Below are 21,438 nucleotides of genomic sequence, written 5' to 3' on the forward strand. Positions count from 1 at the left end.
TGTTCTCCAGCAATTGGTGTTTGGAGGCATACTGCTTCTGATACTGGAGGTAATATATCACCAACGTAATGAGAAGCCATTGATAGTCTTTTCCTCCATAAACTTATATGATTCTCTCTCTCTCCCCCTCACATACACAATTGTTTTTGATGAAGGAAAATCTACCCATCCCTCCTTATTTATTTACACCCCTATATATAGAACTGCATCTTTGAATAGTTCCCAGTGTTAGCGAAAACTGCTTTAAGATGTCACATCATGCTTGCTAAGTCCTTAACTCTCAGTATGTGTCCCTGGTTTACCAAACTAATAGTGATGACAATAGCTGTTTTTCTCAACTCCAATTGAAGAAGCAGGATTGGAAGAAATAGAAGCAATAGTCAAAACTATGACTGTTCATGCTTCACACAGCCAGGAAGAATGATCAGTCATGGGCTTTCCTTCCCTGTGGAAATCGCCCTTCCACCCATCAAAAGAACCTCCTGTAGGAGTGGCTACCAGGGAAGGGCCACACCATGGAAATGGCCTCCTGGCAGCAGCATCACTGCCATTTACCAGAATGGAGCAGGGCAATGTGGCACCGAGGTTGGGGCAGCAAAAGAGCCATTCCAGCACTTTGGACATTGCCATTGTCCTGCTAAGTAGCAGTAATGCCTGTGCTGGAAGGCCAGTTCCACAGCACTGTCCCATTCCATCACCCCTTCCTGACTTCTGCTTTTTCAACCAATTCTGCACACCTTTGTGCAGATATCTCCAGCTAATCTACCCTGTCAAGAAATTTGTGTCAGATATTTCTCTTTCATAAAACAAATTTTCCTGGATACCTAAAGTTATGAGACAGGTTTTATGTACATACAACTGACAAGACTTCTAACTTTTATAGATAGAAATTTTAAAATTACATTTATATCCAGCCTTTCTCCCATCATAGAACCAAAGGTGTTGTACAAGGGGTTCTCAGACGGTCACCCATTGAGGCACTCGGCATACCCACACCTGTTTAGCTATAGCAAGATGGTGGCCTCATGTGCCTTCCAACCTGACATGCTGTGTATGCCCTGCCAGAGCTTGGAAAAGTTACTTTTTTTGAACTACAACTCCCATCAGCCCCAGCCAACATGGCCACTGGACTGGGCTGATGTGAGTTGTAGTTCAAAAAAGTAAATTTTCCAAGCTCTGTGTCCTGCAAACACAGCTTCATAACAGTAATGCGTCATTGTTATCATGTCTGCATATAATAACAACAATAATAAAATGTCATAGTAGAAGTACAACAAGAACAACAATAGCAGTAGAACAAAGTCAAATACATTATTCAGTAAGACTTCAATAATGTTAACTGCAAGACAATGCAGTATTCCATCCTTCACCAACCTGGTGCCCTTACTGGCTGGGGCTGTTGGAGTTGAGGTGCAAAACACCTGGAGTGTACCAGGTCAGTGATGGCTGTACTATGTACATTATGTTAGATAATGAGTTCCAAGTATTTTATCCAGTAGTTTGTCCAAGCTAACAACATTTTCAGGCATCAGAATTTGACTCAAAATATTTATTTCTCTCTGTGTGTGCATATAACTATTATATCATTTGTCCGTTTTCTTTGTATTGTATAATCAGTTGCAGAGGGGAGAAAATCTGAAGCCTTAACGTAATCTAGGATGCTTTCTGTGGTGCAGAATGGCCATTGTCCGCTGCATCATCAGTGCTTTCTACAACACTTGCCTTGTGCAGGCCCGTAAGGCTAGGGCCAAATTACACAGCAGTAAGACCTTGCTCAGCTGGCAGAGAGCATCTAGAAATCAGATGCCGAAGGTTAAAGTAACATCCAGGCTTGAGAATGTGGTGCCATGACCCAACTGAGCTATTTTTGGGTTATCAATGAAGACTGAGAAGGCCATTTTTCCTACACATTCAAAACAGCAAATAGAACATCCTTAAAGCCATTTGAGAATTAGAATTCTTAGCCCAAACAATATAATTTTTTTAAAGAGGGTAAATTTCTTCTCAGTTTGTTACTTGTGACATTTCTAATGGCCAGCAATTCAGTTAAACCCACTTTATCTAGTTCAGGATCAAATCACATTGATGCTGAATTGGGACACTCTATATATACACTGCACACTCTGAAAACATTGTTCTGTGTTTGGGATTATTATTATTATTATTATTTAAAATACTTATACCCTGCCCTTCTTCCGAGGAACTCAGGGCGGCTCACAATTAAAACAATAAACAATCAGAACAACCAATATACATGTTTAAAACAATTAAAAATAGATTAAATCAAAATAGATTAAAACTATAACATTTTCAGTTAAAAGCCCGCCTAAATAAAACAGTCTTCACCTGGGCGCGAAAGGATGATAGCGAGGAAGCCAACCGAACCTCGCTAGGGAGGGAATTCCACAATCTAGGGGCAGCCATCGAAAAGGCCCTATTCTGTGTCTCAGCAAGAAGAACTTGCGAGAAAGATGGAATAGTAAGGAGGGCCTCACCGGATGATCTTAAAATCCGGACAGGTTCATAGAGGGAGACACGGTCTAACAGATTAAATGGCTCACATATGCTCTCATGCAGTGGACATGTATATATGGACTGGAAATATTTTTTCCAAATTAATTTATCGGTCTACTTTAGCTTCACAATTCTCAAATTTTGAAATGAACATTTTTGCTTCAACCCACCCTCAGGAAAACAATACTTTTGTCATTGTTTTGGTGGGATGAGGGGAGTGAGGATAACACATGGCTTAATCTCAAACTAATTTAAGGCAGTGGGGAAAAATACTGGGGAAAATGCAGTAAACCATGTTCTTCCAGGAAAAGACATACAGGAGCTCAGCATTAATTGGGGGCAAAATTTCAAGCTTAGGACCTGTTTAGTTTCAACAGCATATACCCACTGTATAGGAGTATAAAAATAATTTAGGCAAAGATAGAAAGAAATTGCTTTTGAAGTATCTAGTGCTTCTTTGCAAAAGAAGAAAAATTCTTCACCTCAGTCTCCAAGAACCTTCGTAAAGCCCTCTTTTTTTTTATGGTCTTGCGCCTCACGTAAACTGCAAACGTCAAGCCCAAAATGACGATGATGAAGAGTCCTCCAATCACTCCAGCAGCTATCAGGGGCGTTCTACAAATCAGGATCCAACAGTTAACTGTGAGTCACAGAAACAAGTTTGTGTGCATGTTTACAATTTAAAAGTTGAAAACCCATTTAAAGTGTATGAAATTGTGAAGTTAGTTTTGCCACATTTCAAATAACACAAAAAACACAGTGAGATTGCGACAAAGTTTTTCTTTATCACATCTGCTCTGTTTTTTTTTTTTTAAGTTTAAACAGGCCGTCATGCATGTTTTGGGGAGTAGGGGGGCACTGTGTGGACAAAAAAGGCAGACAACCAGCATATGCTTTCATGACAAATGAAAACAGTGAATGGAAAAACAAAGATTCAAAGCACACAATTTCCTCTCTGACAACCATTTACAATTATATAAACCCTATAATCCTTGCATGAAGAAACTGCTCATGTGGATAGCCTTCTTGTATGAACAATGAATTGTCAAAGCTGCAAATTCTCACAAGAATGGGCCATAAATGCAACTCAGGCAACCAGAAATATAAGAAGCTTAAACAAAGGGGCCTAACAAAGCTAAAGGAAAACAGTCAACCCTCCAGCTTTTTAGGACAGACCAGGTATTTTGAGGAGATAAGGAAGAGAGTCCATGTTGCAAATTTATCCCAAGCCCATTATGCTGCCTGCGGCACATGCCATTGTACTAACTTCATTCCTGCTACTGCTGACCACAGGTACTCCTAAGGCCCTCAGGCCATCTCGTCCAAGTCTTGCTGTGAGTAATACAGTATATAGCAATACAATATATACTTTGTTAGAGTGAGGTGACCCTGGCATAGGTAATGCAGATAACCCTCTAGGAATGGTGCCTTCACTTTGCTGCAGCTGCAAAATGATGGCAGTACTCCTAGAGTCCTAGGTAGTGGCAGCCAGGCCAGGGGAGGCTGCTGGTGGCAGCTGAACCCACCACCACAGGAGCAGCAGCCAGACAGCATAACAATGGTGGGTAGCTCTGTGGGCAGCATTGTAGGCAGGTAGCAGCTGGAGATGTGCTGGGAGAGGGGATCACTGATTTGCCACTCCTCCACATTTGCCAACTGATGCAAGGAGTTCACCTTGGATAACGGGTGGGCCAGCCCTGACTAGAACTCTATTGCTGAAGCTTCATAGATCTGGGCCAGAATGCTGTCAGGATGAGAAACCACTTAGGAACCATAAGTAACGTTAGGTGCTCTGAGCTCTTTGGTGGAAGAATGGGGTATAAGGGTAATTAATAATACAAACATAATATTTCTAACTTGTTGGTGCTAGAGAAGTTGCAAACTGAATACTTTAAATAATTTTTTTGATTCCTTAACTAGGAATGAAAAGCAGGCACCTACTGGGAGAAAGGGCAGGATATAAATCTAATAAATAAATAAATAAATACATTCTTTAACAGGTACACAATATATTCCTTTTCTCTGCAACATCTACTACTCAGTCCTGCACGCACACCAAAAATAAAGATGAAAGTTCAAAGTTAATATTGCAAAGATACATGAGGTGGCTCAACAGGGGGGCATGTATCAACTTTTCAGCCATTTGAAAGCATCAAAACAATGTGTCCCTATGGTACTGTTAGAATCAGGAGCTGGAATCTATTTACTTACACACACACACACACACACACACACACACACACACACACACACACACACACACACACACACACACACACACACACACACACACACACACACACACACACACACACACACACACACACACACACACACACACACACACACACACACACACACACACACACACACACACACACACACACACACACACACACACACACACACACACCCCAAGTGTTTTTATAGTATTGACTGGAGAACAGGAAGAGACACAGAATTCTGGCCTGTGAGGGGAGACACCAGCTGTTCTCCCATATTCTCTATTAAAACAGGTAATATATTATATGAATAGGCTGAGCTTTGAGGCCTGGTTGCTACAGAATTTATGAAAATAAATTATTAATCTTTATTTGTGTATCTACAACACAGGCTCCTGTGAACATACCTAAGCAACATTTTCATGAAACTCCTTCTGCAAAAGAAGCTTTAATTGTGTTATATAATTCTTTGGTATATGATTCACACATATTTTATCAGTCCCTACTTGAAGTTGAGCATATTTCACTTCAGCCAGCTAACTAAACAGAGGAGCATAGAGCTGGACCATTCACAATCAGACTATTAAAATGCCCAACCCAGCAATCAATATAAAAATATACAGACCAAGAAAGCACAAGGACAACCACACCTCTACATATTTCTCCATAGCAATTTATGGTTACCTTTCCCATTCTGTTTTATTTCTGAACCAGTCTAAGACATTTTGAAAAGCTTCTGAATGTCATTCGGGAGCCGAGATTTGTATACCAACCTGTGTACAAAACTCAATAGTTTTATAACCGGGGGGGGGATGTGTATATACCTCATACAGTAACGTTATTGAAGATCCCTCATCCTCCTTCCTCAAAAATGCATTTGAATTATAGCTATGTTTTGTGATTGAATAAATCTTAGCACCTCTAAGAGTGTTCTTCATCAGTAAAATGATGAAAAAAATCACCCTCTTTTGTACATTTACTCATGACAGAACTTCCCCCAAGCAGATGAAAGGGTACCAGAAACTTCTGGGTAGTAGTGGACAGTGTAGTGGGCTGCCACTGCTCACCTGACATCTGGTCAATCACACTCCTACTGCTTACCACAAGGTAGGGGGAAGGCAGTGACATCAGTGAGGTTTGCACCATGGCAACCCTTGCTACCACCTCGACCCTCTCTAACTTCCAGTAAATAGCAGCAACTTAACCGATTGGAGGTCAATGGGCATCAGTGCTTCACCATGCCAACTGCTACTGCAACTGCTTTTGGAATATAGTCTGGCTCCAGAAGACATCAGGACATGATAACCTAATCCTGCCACATTTGTACAGTAGGCCTATACAAATTATTACACCACCTTATGCCTCATTGCCAGTGAAGACAATGCATCAGTGCAGTGTGGCCTACATTGAAGAAGCTTTCTAAAGTCACTAAAACTCACAAGTACATACTGGATTTAGATCACAGGGATTTCAGGGTAACAGGTATGTAAATAAAGATTGAAAAAGTGAGAAAAGCAAAAATTCAGTGGACATTCAGTGAAAAATCCAGATCCAGGGAACTGTACTTAGAGTAGCATAGAAAATCAGAAAAAGTTAACCTAAGACTTTCACAGACACTCTTCTAAATTTAGTGTTTGTCTGATTTCACTAAAAGAATTAATGCTGTTTTTAAAATATGCCAAGTCAGGTCCTGTCTAATATAGACTGATTTAACTGTGACGGAAAAACAGCTAAATCCACTAGATTGGACTCTCAGGTGAAGAAGGTTCAACCTAAGCAAAAAACAGTTCTCTTCATACCCTTGCTGCATATTTTCAATTTTCTAAAAAAGAAAGAAAGGAATAATTTCTGCTTCTTGGATAGAAACAAGTCTATTGACTGCCAACCCAAATTGGGTGATTTGCAACATGTGCCCTTAACTTTTCTTCAGAGAGTCTTTTCCTCCATGAAGCTTCTCTGTTAAACCCTGCAAATTGGGTTAGGCTGTGCTAGGCATGCTTCACTCTACAAAGTGGCTTGTGGTTCTCTCCGTGTTCATTTTTGTGCATTAAATGGAAAATGTGCTTTTTACGAATGTAAGCACGTAGCCCACTGAGCAGAAACATATTATACACCAAGAGGTCAGTTTGCTATAGTGACATCCATTCTAGGTGCTCAGCAGTAAGTCAGATGTGGTCGGCATTAAGCAGGTCGCATGAATAGCTGTGTATAATTAATCTGATGGTGTCTTTCACTGGTATTTAATTGGGGCACTGAATCAAGAACATGTTGTAGACAGCAATATTGATGGAAATGAAATGGCCATGCCATGCAATGAAAATGTAGTCAACTGGTTAGCCACTAACAGAATCAATAACTACTCACAGCTTTCATTCAAAAAAAGTCATGTTTGAGGCTACATTGTACATTGCCCAACAACGTATCACATTTCAAAGTCTTTTTTAGTAATGGCTGATGAGGCATTGGCACTGTCCAGCATTGCAAGGCGATTAGGGGATAATCTAGGAGCCTCTCTGCCTGTATTTCAGTAATAGAAAACACTGGCAATTATTTCAATGTGCACATAAAATCATCTTTGATCTAGGCATCGAAAAATACAAATAGTGTCTAAATTAAAGTGCATCTTCTGTTCACATTCATGTCACAGCAGGGTCAGACTAAATTAGGCATACATAGGCAAGTCATGTTACTTTGTTGGTCTTCACTATAAAAGTTTCAGAGCACTGCTGAAGTCAATCACTTGAATGGGAGGAATTTTGGAAGTACATAGGAACAAAAGATGACAAATAGCTGTATGCTTAGTGTGCTATAGATTCATGTACCTGGCAGCAGCAAGATGTACTCAGGATGAAGAGAGCTGCCAACATTTTAAATGTGGTGGAAGTGGTTTCAGCTCAGACATACTGCACTTGTTTTCACGGTAGTAAAGGCGTGTTCAGACCACTTCTCCCATACTTAACATAATATGTCTGCCTATGCCCTGAGTCTGACTACACAGGCTTAATAGTGAATGCCCCTTTAATGAGTGAGCAAGACGCCCCTCAGCCTATCATAAAATGTAACTGCCCAGTTTCTCAATAAACCATAATCTGGCTTTGTAATATCTTGATGCATTAGCATTCTAGTAAAGTGCCCCAGAATGGATCAGTATTTACATTTGCAGTCAAGCTGTTTCTAAATATGTAAAACCTAACTTTCAGAAGTGTGTGAGGGAATAAACTTCTCCTGGGCTCATAAACATCAAGGAGAATTCAAGGTAGCTGCCAAAAAAGAAAAGAAAAAGAGAAGGTATACAGTATTTATTCCTAGGCCTGCCTTGATGTTACTTTGGGAGTTATCACTATTATATTACAAGAGCATTATTCTGTCTGTGTAAATGCCCTACACAAGTTATACCATAATTGTCAAATCCCTCTTGATTATGGAAAAAGAAGCAAAATAAAGTCAAGAGTCTGGTATAAATTAATGCAAAGCTTACACACTGTCTTTTTTTCTGTATCTGCAGAATTCCAATGACTTGCATAATGTGCATTAACTACCAAAATACTATGACTCTTAAAGATGGATTGGATCCCTGGTTCTTTCTGTACCTTTATTATTATGCTGTATTAAGCTACTTTTCATTAAGCTATTGTACTGCATCATTATTTGATTCTCTGGATTCCATTGCTCCATTCCAGTGCTCCAAACTACTAAATGTAAATGTACTGCCTTCAAGTCGATTCCGACTTATGGCAACCCTATGAATGGGGTTTTCATGAGGCTGAGAGGCAATGACTGGCCCAAGGTCACCCAGTGAGCTTCATGGCTATGTGGGGATTCGAACCCTGGTCTCCCAGGTCATAGTCCAACACCTTAACCTATACACCACACTGGCTCTCCTTGCATAGAAAAACTGATTATGAACAACTTCTTTGCTACTCCTGCTGATGCACTGGCAATTAATGTCCCTGACTATATCATTATTGCTGATCTTTTCTTTCCCTGTTATAATTGCTCTCCTTAGTTTCTTCCTGCATATAATTTTGCAGCATATTCTCATTTGCGCAAGTCATTGCCTTGTTCTTGAGATCCTACCTCACCTTCCTTGCCAAGATACTTGCCTTTCCAAAAACCAAATCAGTGTGCAAAGGAAGTGTGTGATTTCTTGTTAAAACTCCATTGCAAATGAGCTTATATACTGTATAACACACAAGGTTTTAAACTTAGATTGCAGCCTGTTGGGTCTAAATTATGGTCAATATTACCAGACAGCCAAACAACTCCAGGACAACATCTCTTGGGGTGTCTGAATCATCCCTTCAAATGATCTAGGGCAGATGTGTGATTAAAATGAACACTGAAATGTTTGTCTGTATCCACTCATAAATTGCAGGTTAATTTAATACACATCCCCTAAACAAACAGGGGACTGCATGAAATAAGTGTCTGCATGATCAGACATTCACATGACATATAACATGGTACAGAAGAGCAGGCATGCCCATTTGTTCACCATGAAAAACCTCTTGGTGCCCTGATTAATGTCTGAGCTGGGCCTCAGATATCAGACTGCATAAAACATGTATTCGGCAAGTTAAGTCACCATATGGCAAATACAGTCCCCACTGACTTTAAAAGCACACAATCTATTTAGCATTTGTTCACAGACAAATATGCTATAGTTTTTGTAATGATAATAGTTCTGCCACTGATCCCAAGCTCACCGATGGCCATTCAAGTCAACCCTGCAGTGAAATCAGTTACTTAACTTATCTGAACTTTCATGGTAGTGAAAAAGCTTCTGTTTCTCAACTTAATAAACAGCAGGGCTCTTCAGAACAAGTGGCCTTCCTTGTGATAAATCTGCATAAGTGGCAGAAATTTAGGCTTAGCATGTAATTTCATCTACTGATGGTCTTGGGCCTTATTAATTAATGAGACACCAGAGAATCTTGGGATATTCCCAAATTGCAGATTTGTGTTTTTTCTCCTCCTAATGATGCACTTCTTTCAGGTGCTGTTTGTAATTACAGCTGAATGAAGCTGTATAAAGATAGGTTCAGTGTATACAAGGCCTCATAGTTATAAATAAATATGTGCCAAATATTCACAGTAACCAGGGGTGGTAGTGGTGGTGGAATAAAAGCTACATTGTAGCTTGAAAAAAAACCCACTTCCAAGGACACAAAGATTTAAACTGAGTTTGACAGCAGGGTAGAAGCATTAGCTATGTAACTTTGCCTGTGTGGTTTGATTTCAAACCTAGTGGGCAAAGGAAGTCCTTGAATTCAAGCTGAGCTGCAAAGGAACAATGGAGCCCATGAAGAAAGATCTCTGCAGCCAATTCCATGAGGGGTTACAGTGAGTGCATATCAGTTAATCAGCGCTGATTGCAACCCCCACTTTTGGCAGGGATTGGCCACCCTTGGGGGTTTCTGGTCAGGAACGCTAGAGCACAGCCAAACCCAGTGGGGTCACGTTTGGTGCTGAATTTAAAATGCAAGTCCCAGTTGACAAGAAACAATCAGGGGTGCACTTAAGGCTCCCATTTGTTCCTTTGCAGCTGCATCTTTATCTGACCCATACCTGATGTCACATATTTATTTATTTGGACAATTTATACACAGCTTTCACTTAAACAAATCGCCAAGCGTTTTACAATGTGAGTTCAGACCTTTTAAATAAATAACGAATACAAAAAATACTGGAACATTTCTTCATTCCGTAAAACTCAATTTTACATAAAGTATCAACTTTTTAACATCAGTGTAAACATTACACATAAAAATGAGCTACAAGAATACAAGGAAAATACCACGTAAAACATCATGAACAGCTAGACACAATATCCTCTGAACATAATAAAATGCAATATTGTAGATGAAAATTCACTAAAAAGTAGAAATTCCACACTTTAAAATAACATAACTGACAACTAGGCAAAGAAAAATCTGCTCACTGTTCCCAACCACCATACACCAAATCATTCCTACAATTAAACCAATCCAATCCAATCAAATTCCCAGCTCCCTATACCTAACGCTTCACTTAATGAAGTACATGTATTCCTGGACATTACTTAACAGAAATGTTGGTACCAGAGATAGGAATAACATGGAAAGACTAGGGATAAGTTCTTACACCAGAACAAAGAAGAGCAGTTCAACATATTTCAGCAAACGTTTTGTTCAAATCTGACAACGCACATATCTGAAATGAAACAACCAGGTCAGGTAAGCGTTGCATACAGACCACTTGAAGGCCTCTTCCAAAATGCATGCCTGCTTGCCTTTTTTCTTTTATCAAGCAGCATCTTGCTATAGCAGTCTAAAGCTCTGAGCACAGTTCTCCTCTCTGTACACTTGAGCAGGCAGGCAAGGGGCAGCCACTGCCACCATCCTGTGTTTGCTCTCTCTCTGTGCCATCCTCCCCTATACTCAAGCAGATGTGTTTGCAGTAAACAGTGTTTGCAGGGCGCCCAAAGCACTGTTTACTGCTGAGGTATCTGCGCCACCTGGTAAGGAGTGCCATTCCAGCCATGCATGAAAGAACTGTCTGCAGCAGCCTAGGGATGGAAATATCTGTCAATTTCAATTCTCTGTTTCTCCTTTCCAGCATTTTAGTGCAAATTTCTCCTACTAAACAAATTTTTGTACGGAGTTTAGACTAATGTTCACATTTTTGCAAGTCATTTCTCATTGCATAATGCATTTTTGCATGTTATTTTCACTCATATATTCATTTTTATGAACATGTCTCCGAATATATGCATTCTTGTAAGCATTATTTGGTTGGTGAACTGCATCACAGAATTCAAATAAGTGTGAATTTCGAAGGATGGCTGTGTTTCGGTTCTCATATTGTTTTGGAAAGTGCAAATTTGATAAATTCAGCTTGAAATGCAAACTGAATAGAAATTCTTGCCCATCCCTACAGCAGCCACAATACAGCAGACAAGGAGCTGCATCCTGACTATGCGCTCCCCCATGTCCCCTGCACCCAAAAAAAGACTTTGTTAAAAGGAGCTTCTTTCCGGGAGGATTTGTTAACTGTGGTATCACTGTACAACAATAAACACAATTACAGCTAAAAATACATTCCATTTAGTGAAAACACACTCAAATCACTAGAGCTGTGCACTGGATTTGTACAAATCATAAACTGGTTTGGGCTGATTTGTATCCTGCCTAGATTGGATTGAAGCACCTGCAAATCTCTACAGAGTGGATCAGCTAGTCCCAAATTGATTTATAGAGTTTTGTACAGATCTGTAGTGCAAAACAGACTCTAATGAACCCAAGAAGGGTGTCTCTAACATGGAGCAATTACAACACCATAAAAGGAGAATGCCAGGGTGGGGAGAGAAGGAGGAAGTCTAGAATGCTATCACCCCACCCAACACTCTTCAATCATAGTGCTTGAAAGGGAGTGAAGTCTTAAAATGCAGAAATCTTTTGTAAGTTTTGCCTCTTAGAAATGTTTGCTGGGGGTTGGGTGGCATTTGTTCATCTTGTGTTTGTTTTCTGTTCTTTCCCAATCAATCCCACTCCGACCGGAGTTCGATTCCAACGGAAGGAGGAAGTCGAATCTCCGGTAAAAGGGGTCGAGGTCCACTCAGCCTTCCATCCATCTGTGGTCCGTAAAATGAGTACCCGGCCTATGCTGGGGGGTAAAGAAAGACCAGGGAAGGAACTGGCAATCCCACCCCGTATATACGGTCTGCCTAGTAAACGTCGCAAGACGTCACCCTAAGAGTTGGAAACGACTCGCATTGTAAGTGCGGGGACACCTTTACCTTTTATACTATATAAATAGTACAAATGAAAATCCGCACATCCCTTTTCTGGATGTCCTTCTTACCATTGAAAACAACAAAATAGCCACTGATCTCTACAGCAAACCCACTGATGCCCACACCTACTTAAACTGGAAATCCTGCCATCCTAGGCATATAAAGAACATTGTGTATAGCTTAGCTCTGAGAATCAAACTTATTTGCAACACTGAAGATACCAGAGAAGGATCAGTGAACTTAAAGAACACCTTCTTCGAAGAGGATATTCTCCACATATTATCAATTGCAACATCCACCGAGCCTCCATTCTGTCCAGAGAAAACCTCCTCCATCATACTGAGGTGTCGAAGAGCAGAGAGCAACAGATTCCATTTGTGGTAGATTTCCATCCAGCATCTCCTATCACCGAGCAATCAAGGAGAGCTACCCATTGCTGGCAAACTCTGAACATCTTACTACAGCCATCAGCAGGCCTCCTGTTATAGCATTTCGCCAACCTCCTAATTTGCGCAGACTGTAGGTGAGATCTGTGCTTAAGCCACCTATCACCAATCCAGGGTCTCATCCTTGTCACTCCAAACGCTGTATCACCTGTGTGTACTTCAGGGAGACAGCCACTTTTACAAGCACTAGGACAGGCAGGACATATTACATCAAACAGAACATCACCTGCAGGTCCTGCAATATAGTTTACATCGTCGAGTGCAAAAGACCAGGATGTCATATCCAATACGTAGGAAAAACCACAACTGACCTACGCACGCACTTCAGGAACCACAAGTCGGCAATCTTGACAAAAAAAGTGGAGCAACCAGTTGCAAAGCATTTTAACATCGAGGGTCACAGCCTGCTGGACTTTTCCATTACAGCAATAGAGATGCCAGCAGATCCAGCAGCATTGACTAAAAGGGAGAATTTTTGGATTTACTCTCTGGACACATTGGCACCACATGGCCTGAACCTGGAGGACAGTACCACCGCTACTTAGCTTCTGCCAAGGAAGCCCCTCTGAGCATTCCATCCTCAAAGCTCTATAACTGCCACCGTGGTAACAACATTTGTGTGTTAGCAGCTGATGAAGGCGGAAGCTGAAACGTTTTGTTAATACAATAAAAACCTCTGTTTGGTTAATCCCAATTACGTTCTCTCTCTCTCTCTCTCTCTCTCTCTCTCTCTCTCTCTCTCTCTCTCTCTCACACACACACACACACACACACACACACACACACACACACACAGAGAGAGAGTTTTGAAAGCAACAAACAGAACTTCACTCAAGCTTGCTCTGGATCCCTATAAGGATTCCGTTAATCACCTAAAATATATATAAATGTAATTGTGATTAACCAAACAGAGGTTTTTATTATATTAACGAAACGTTTCAGCTTCCGCCTTCATCAGCTGCTAACATGGAACAGGAGATCCTCAAAAAGGCACTCAACAAACCACTTATATGGTGGCGATACACTGACGACATCTTTATGGTCTGGACAAATGGTAAAGAGAGTTTGGAACAATTTAAAAATTACACCAACTCTATCCATCCCTCTATTAAGTTTACATTTAATAGTACAAATGACAATCCGCACATCCCTTTTGTTGATGTCCTTCTCACCATTGAAAACAACAAAATAGCCACTGATCTCTACAGCAAACCCACTGATGCCCACACCTACTTAAACTGGAAATCCTGCCATCCTAGGCATATAAAGAAGAACATTGTGTATAGCTTAGCTCTGAGAATCAAACTTATTTGCAACACTGAAGATAAATACCAGAGAAGGATCAGTGAACTTAAAGAACACCTTCTTCGAAGAGGATATTCTCCACATATTATCAATTGCAACATCCACCGAGCCTCCATTCTGTCCAGAGAAAACCTCCTCCATCATACTGAGGTGTCAAAGAGCAGAGAGCAATATATATATATATTAAAAATGTTTGTTGTCTGTGTGATTTTTAATTTTATTCTATTCCCATTGCTAAGGCTTATTATTAAACCTTGTGAGCATATTTAGCCACAGATTTCTGAATTCAGTATTGTTATTTTCCAGTTGCTACCCGCAAACAATAGGAAGCTTGTGTGGTCATACATATTATTATTGTTGTTGTTATCAGCCAGCCACACCTGTGGGCATATTAGCCAGCATTCTGAGTTAAAAATCATCATCATAATCTTCATTATCATCATCATTTCCAATTGCTAACCACAGTGAATATTATTAATATTAAATAATATTTTTATTTTTCCTTCACTCACTACTGCTGTTGGCAACCTGCCTCTGATATGACAAGGTCTTTCTTTAAATAAAACTTTATTGGAAAAAGCAAACTTTAAAGGTAGCTAGCATGATAATCTCTGGAGTTATCCACCTAAAATTTGGCAGGATTAATTCCCAAATTTTATGTCTCTATGTGCACAATATTACCTCCATGGTGCATGGCCCATGTCTGCCTAATGCTACCTACTCATGTCTAGTATTGCAAATCAATTTTTAAAAATCCTCAATTAAAAAAAAAATACTGAAGAAAGGAACAGGGGAAACACAAGATAATTGAGAATTGGCCTGACTGAGCAGTCAACTTTTGGAAAAAGCAAACTTTAAAGATGGTTACTATGAAAACCCTGGAGCTATCCACGTGAAAGTTGGCATGGTTAATCCCCTATATAGCAGCTACTATATAGCAGCTACCATGTCTCCAAATTTCATGTCCCTAGGTAAAAAACAAAACAAAACAAAACTAGGTTATGGCCATTTTGGTTTTGCAATGTAAGTCAATGGGATTTCCAGAAATGTGTAATATCTGGATTGTGATTCAGAGCCGGATCAAGTCAGAGTGGATCCAAATCTGTATTTACAAATAAGAGCCATGCATTGGATTGGGGGGTCTGTACACAGGTCTACAAATCACACACACAAACTCTGTCAACTGATATATATTGAGACTTGCTGTTCCAGCATACCCTCAAATCACAGTCTCCACACTCTGCAGCTGCTCCCATAATTCAAGCATATGTTCTCAGTCAACAACCCACTCACACATCTATGCCAAGAAAGTCAAGTATGTGGTAGGTAGGCATTTGGGGGAAACCACTCAGGGGTTCCTCACAGCTAATCTATGAGGTCCCTAAGTTGTTTTCACCCAGGAATGTGAAGGTCTAAAAAGCTTAGATTTGAGGAATGGAGGTCATCCTATGGTGAAGAAAGACATTATATTTGTAGATATGGGAAATAAGCTATTTTTTTTCAAATGAAGACTAACATCTCCTTACTTGAAAGAATATAGTTATTGCAGCTATCCAGTGTTTTAAAGTTTCTAATTTTAGCAAGTAGATCTTTGAAGGTCTCCACTTAAAAGGGACAGTATTAAAAATGCACAATGAAAGTTCAGAAAGTTGTTTTCTTCCCTGAAACAATTCCTAACAAGTCAATAAAGTTATACTTGACCTTTTCAAAACAAGAGGATCAGGCTACCATCTAGCACCAAACGAGGGTTTGCAACAGAAATGAAGATCCAGTTTTTCATTTCAGAAACTCTTTTGATGCCTCAGAATATTTAGTCAGGTGACACATTGGGCTAATCAACTAAGAACAAGGAAATGATCACTTGATCACATCAGCTGGGCTTCTCCAGGTAATAGTTGCATAGTAATACTGAACCACAGTTTAGCACTATGGGAATGAGTCTGGGTGTACGCTCCCCCTTCCTTTCCTCCTCTGGCATAACTGTGAGATTGGAAGCATTTGCTTCCTGTTTTCAAGAAATTGCAGTTTGTTTTTATGTCTAAATTGGGGCAAACTTTGTGGCTAGTTTTAACTATGATTTAACTAAGCCAAATTCAAACCGTGGTTTACAATCCACACTTGATCAGATAAGCCATACTTTACTTATTTATTTATTAGATTTGCATCCCGCCATCCTTCCCAGTAGGAACTGTTAATTTTAAAACTAACAGTAGTTGAAAACTGGAACCAATGCTTCCAGTCTCCTCCTCACAGCCACACTAGAGGAGAGGAGAGGGAGGATTTGATGTGAATGCTATGGTTTAGCACAGGTGTGTAGAATCTTTGGCCTTCTAGATGTTGTTGAACTACAACTCCCATCAACCCCAGCAAGCACTGCCAATGGCTATGGATGGTGGGAATTGTTGTTTAGCAACATCTGGAGGGCCATAGGTTCCCAACACCTGGTAGCATTATGTCTGAATGAGGCCAACGAGACTGATCCTGTTTTAAGATCCTGGGTGGTAAACTCACATTAAAATCTGTTCTCCTTTTCAGACATAACGGGTAACTGCAGGGAACAGACCAGGATCAAAAGCAAGAACTCAAAGGGGAGGGCCAAGGGGGATCATATGTCCCAGTGCTATGGCTTCTTAAGCCAGGAGGGACACTGCATCCAACAAGATCCAATATAACGCATAAATGTAAACATTACCTACCCTGTGTCATGCCCATCTTTCTGTATGAGTTGTTGCTCTAGGTGGAATGGGATGAACAGGTGGGCTTTCTATTCTGCTGCATAATTCTACATTGGGAATGGTTAAATGATCCAATAATTCCATTCTGCAATATAATTCTGTTGCACCATGTCTACCTGATTCAATCACAAACCTAATGCAGAGAGTTGGCAAAGTCCACAGCAAAAGCTGACGGGAAGGAGGGAAAGCCAGAGCAGTGAACCATACAGAGATACAGTGGGCACTGTCCTTTGCAACTAGCCACTCACAGGAGTCTTTCCTTATTTAATTTATTTCTTACTGCATTCTAACAGTTCTGTTTCAGCTCACTCTTGACCACAGCACATGGGATGCTGCCTGAAGGTCAGGTCAGACTGTTGGTCCATCTATAATAATAATAATAATTTTAATTTATAAGTCGCCTATCTGGCCGATGGCCACTCTAGGCGACGTACACTTCAGTTAAAAATATATCATAATAAATACAATACAACAATAAGTACATCTAGCCTAGTATTGTCTGCTCTGACTGGTGGTGGCTCTCTGGGGTCTATTGCAACACCTGCTACTTGATCCTTTTAACTGGAGATGCCAGGGATAGAAGCCAAGACCTTCTGCCTGCATAGCAGGGGCTTTATCACAGAGCTACAGTCTCTTCCTCAGAACAATTTGGGTACGACTGAGCTACGCTAACTCTTCCTGTACTGTAGATGTTGTTCTTGTCAAAGGCCTTTGTTGGAAAAGTCTTTTTTGCATAGTCCACATTAGCAATCCAAAGACAACTTTTTAGTTTATACTGAAGAATAAATTTTACTCTCACTTTAAGTAAATTTCACGGGCCTTTTTTCTCTCTCCACCCTCTTACTTTTACAGGATTATGTATATAATTATCCTATAAATATTCAAAACATATGGAAAACTTTAATCCATGCAGAAGAGCAGAGTGTTATAAAAATGAAGTTGACTATGAACATTCAGAGTTTATTAATGGCAAGCTTCCTTTTTCCTATCATGTATTCTGTGCTGCTGAGTTACTGTGAAATTATAATGAAATCATACTGTGAAGGGGGTATCAAACACAAAGAGGAAAAGGTTTCACTGCTTTACAAAGGATTTGCCGTTAATTAGCTCTTGTATGCATACACAGTCAACAGAAAAGAAGAGCCCAATATTTGTAAAGGGAGGAGTCGAAAGGAGAAATGTGCTTTTGTTCAATTGGAAGAAAAGGATGAAGAGAGTTAATATCTGCGCACTGTTTCATGCAACCATCTCTCAGTGGGGAAGACTTGGCCAATTAGCTCCTGTTAGTTAAAAGGGGAAATGTGGAAATAAGAAGGACTTTCATTTAGGGTGTAAATCAATACAGGCATCAGATTATACCAGGAAATATTAAAAACACTGTTTTCTCCTGCTGATTACATCTGCCATATTATGATTGTTCATCTACCAGGAAAATAGAAAATTGTTCCCTTTGGTTCACAGGATTCTTTTGCTCTTAATTACACCTTGAATGCTTACTGTGAAAGTTGAAATGCTAGCAGTGTTTTCCCTGACAACAATCATGAGATCTGAGATGGGCTTGCTTGGTTTTAAATATTGTACCACACAGAGTGTACCATGCTTCTCGTCTAAGGTCTCTCATTTTAGTGCTCAGTAAAAGCACAATCAAGAAAACAAGCTACAGATTTCCAAGTGCTTTACAGTAAAGTACCATGTAGCAGGGGCGTCACTACCGGGGTGCGGAGGGTGCAGCCCACACCTGGGTGTCACCATGAGGGGGGTGACACCCAGAGCCGCCCCGCCCCGTGCCATTGCCCAGCAAGGCTGCTCCAACTCCTCCTCGGAGGCAGGCGGGTGAGACTGGGAGCAGCGTTGGCGGGGTGAGGGAGGCGTTCCGGCGTTCCGAGGCCTTCTCCGGCTGGGTGCCCCTCCGGCGCGCGCCCTCTCAGGGGCATGGACGGGGTGGCTGGCCTTCAGTGCGCATGCACGCAAGCCCAGCCGCCTCATCCATGCCCCTGGGAGGGTGCACACCGGAGGTCCGCACCCCCCCGCACTCCTGCTAGTGACGCCGCTGCCATGTAGCCACCACTTGCTTATTGTCAGGTCCAGGATGAGACTGAGGAACCAGACCAGTGGGTGAAAGCAATTCAGTTTTTATTACAGTGACATCCACACAAACGCTGCGCCTTCTCATAAAGCGCCACTGACTTACAGATCCTGCGACATGGATAGTTGACAGAGCGAAGTGCACTTTCCCGCCCAACTCTTAAGTAGGACCCAAATGGGCGCGAAGCCTTTCACTCCGCCTCAATCCACCCTCAGGGGCCACCTATCTCCCCCTCCCCCTTTCTTGTCTCTTCACTCGTCGTTGAGTATGCGGTGAGGGGGGAAGCGCCGGCCCCTCCCCTTCTGAAGATTCCGACTCCGGTATGGGCGTAAGGGGAGGTCTGGGCGGAGGGGGAGGCGTGTGAACTTTCAAGGTTGGCTCCGAGACTCTGGCGCTCCCAGGATCTCTGTTGCTGGGCAACCCTATCTCTGGACATTCCTCTCCTTCTCCTTCGCTCAAGTCTGACAGGGGGCTCCCCTCCCCCTCGTCTTCTGACTCTAAATCCACGGGACCCCAATTCCGCATCCCGACATCATCCCCTCTTCCAGGCTGAGCCCCCCCCTCTAACTGGCTTGGGACTCATGAAACCGTTTCACTAACTCGGAGCGTGCACATCAACTTCATTTTCCCAACTCCTATCTGCAGACCCGTACCCTTTCCAATGGATCAAATACTGCAATTTCTTGCATCTTATTCGGGAGTCCAAGATGTCCTCAACTTCGTACTCCGTCTGCTCATTTACCCTGATCGGAGCCCCTGGAGGTTCCACTGGCTGCAACTCACTGGGGGGAGCTGCTTTGGTGAGCAGAGATGGATGAAACACAGGGTGTACTTTGAATGAATCCGGTAACTTCAGCCGGTACGCCACCAGATTAATTTGAGTCTCTATTTCAAAAGGCCCCACCCTCTTATCTTGCAGTTTTCTGCATTTGCCTGGCATTGGGAGGAATCGAGTGGACAACCATACCTGGTCTCCTGCTTGAAGGGGGGGGCTTCTCTCCAGTGCAAATCGGCAACTCGCTTGTACTCCGTCTTGGCTTCGTCCAGTTGTTGTTTCAGGTTCTGTTGGATGGCTTGTAACTCCTGTAGAAATTCTTCAGCGGCGGGCACCAACACTCCCTCTGAACTGCTAGGAAAGGCTTTAGGATGAAATCCATAATTTGCAAAGAACGGGGTTTGCTGAGTGCTGGAGTGTAAGGCGTTGTTGTAGGCAAACTCTGCAAAATGTAAATACGAAGTCCAGTCAGTTAGTTGGTAAGAAACGTAACAGCGTAAATATTTCTCCAAAACGGCATTCAAGCGTTCCGTCTGACCGTCTGTCTGGGGGTGATGGGCAGACGACAGTTTTAACTCCGTCTGCAGCTGCTTCCAGAGCGCCCTCCAAAACTTAGCCGTAAACTGAGTCCCTCGGTCCGAGACTACACTGTTGGGCAATCCATGCAACCGGTAAACCTCCTTGATGAATAATTTGGCCGTTTCTTTCGCTTCTAAGGGCCCCGGGCAAGGGAGAAAATGTGCCATCTTGGTAAGTAGATCTACCACGACTAGAACGGCAGTCATCCCTTGTGACTTTGGTAGATCAGTTATAAAGTCCATGGAAAGGTCCTTCCAAGGCTCACTGGGGACCTTTAACGGTTGTAACAGCCCTGCCGGTTCTCCCGTTTGATGTTTAGCTCGCATACAAACCGAACAGGATTTCACATAGCCCTCAACGTCCCAGCGCATCTTCGGCCACCAAAAGTCTTTAGCTATATTCTGAATGGTTTTGTAAATCCCGAAGTGTCCTGCAGTGACAGAGTCATGGCACTGGCGTAGAATTTTGAGTCTTAAGTCTCCCTCTGGCACGACCCTGGCCGTTTTAAACCACAACAACCCATCTCGCCAGTAGAAATTCACCTCTGAGTCTGGATCCTGCCCCGCCTCGTGAATGTACTGCTGCATGCCCGTCCCTTCCCGTTGCGCTCTTTTGAGCTCTTCCTCCCATGAAGGTTGGCATGATCCTAGTGTTAATTTCTCCAGCGGGATCACGTACTGTGGCTGGTCCTGGGGCTCACTCTCCTTAAATTGCGGCTGCCTGGACAAGGCGTCGGCTCTCTGATTCTTGGCTTGGGCGTGATACGTAATCCTGAAGTTGAACCTGGCGAAGAACTGGGACCATCTGATCTGCCTCTGGTTCAGCTTCCTGGCCATTTGCAGACTTTCCAGGTTCTTGTGGTCAGAACGCACTTCAATTTGATGGGAGGCTCCCTCCAAATACTGCCTCCAGTTCTCGAAAGAGTCCTTAATGGCCAGTAACTCCTTCTCCCAGACCGTGTAGTTCTTCTCTGCAGGCTTTAACTTTCTAGAGAAGTATGTG

The 21,438-nt window shown here is 41.9% G+C and overlaps 1 protein-coding gene across 6 annotated transcripts in view; it reads right to left on the minus strand.

The window, feature by feature from the left end:
* ERBB4 (erb-b2 receptor tyrosine kinase 4) overlaps positions 1-21,438 on the minus strand; it is a 1,247,562-nt gene that overhangs the window by 200,277 nt on the left and 1,025,847 nt on the right. For all 6 annotated transcript variants that reach the window (XM_061607686.1, XM_061607684.1, XM_061607681.1 and 3 more), the window contains one exon: positions 2,997-3,129. In XM_061607686.1, coding sequence (XP_061463670.1) covers positions 2,997-3,129 — 133 coding nt within the window. The remainder of the gene's footprint in view (positions 1-2,996; positions 3,130-21,438) is intronic.

The sequence above is a fragment of the Rhineura floridana genome, chromosome 2, assembly GCF_030035675.1.
Source record: "Rhineura floridana isolate rRhiFlo1 chromosome 2, rRhiFlo1.hap2, whole genome shotgun sequence".
Classification (NCBI taxonomy): Eukaryota; Metazoa; Chordata; class Lepidosauria; order Squamata; family Rhineuridae; genus Rhineura; species Rhineura floridana.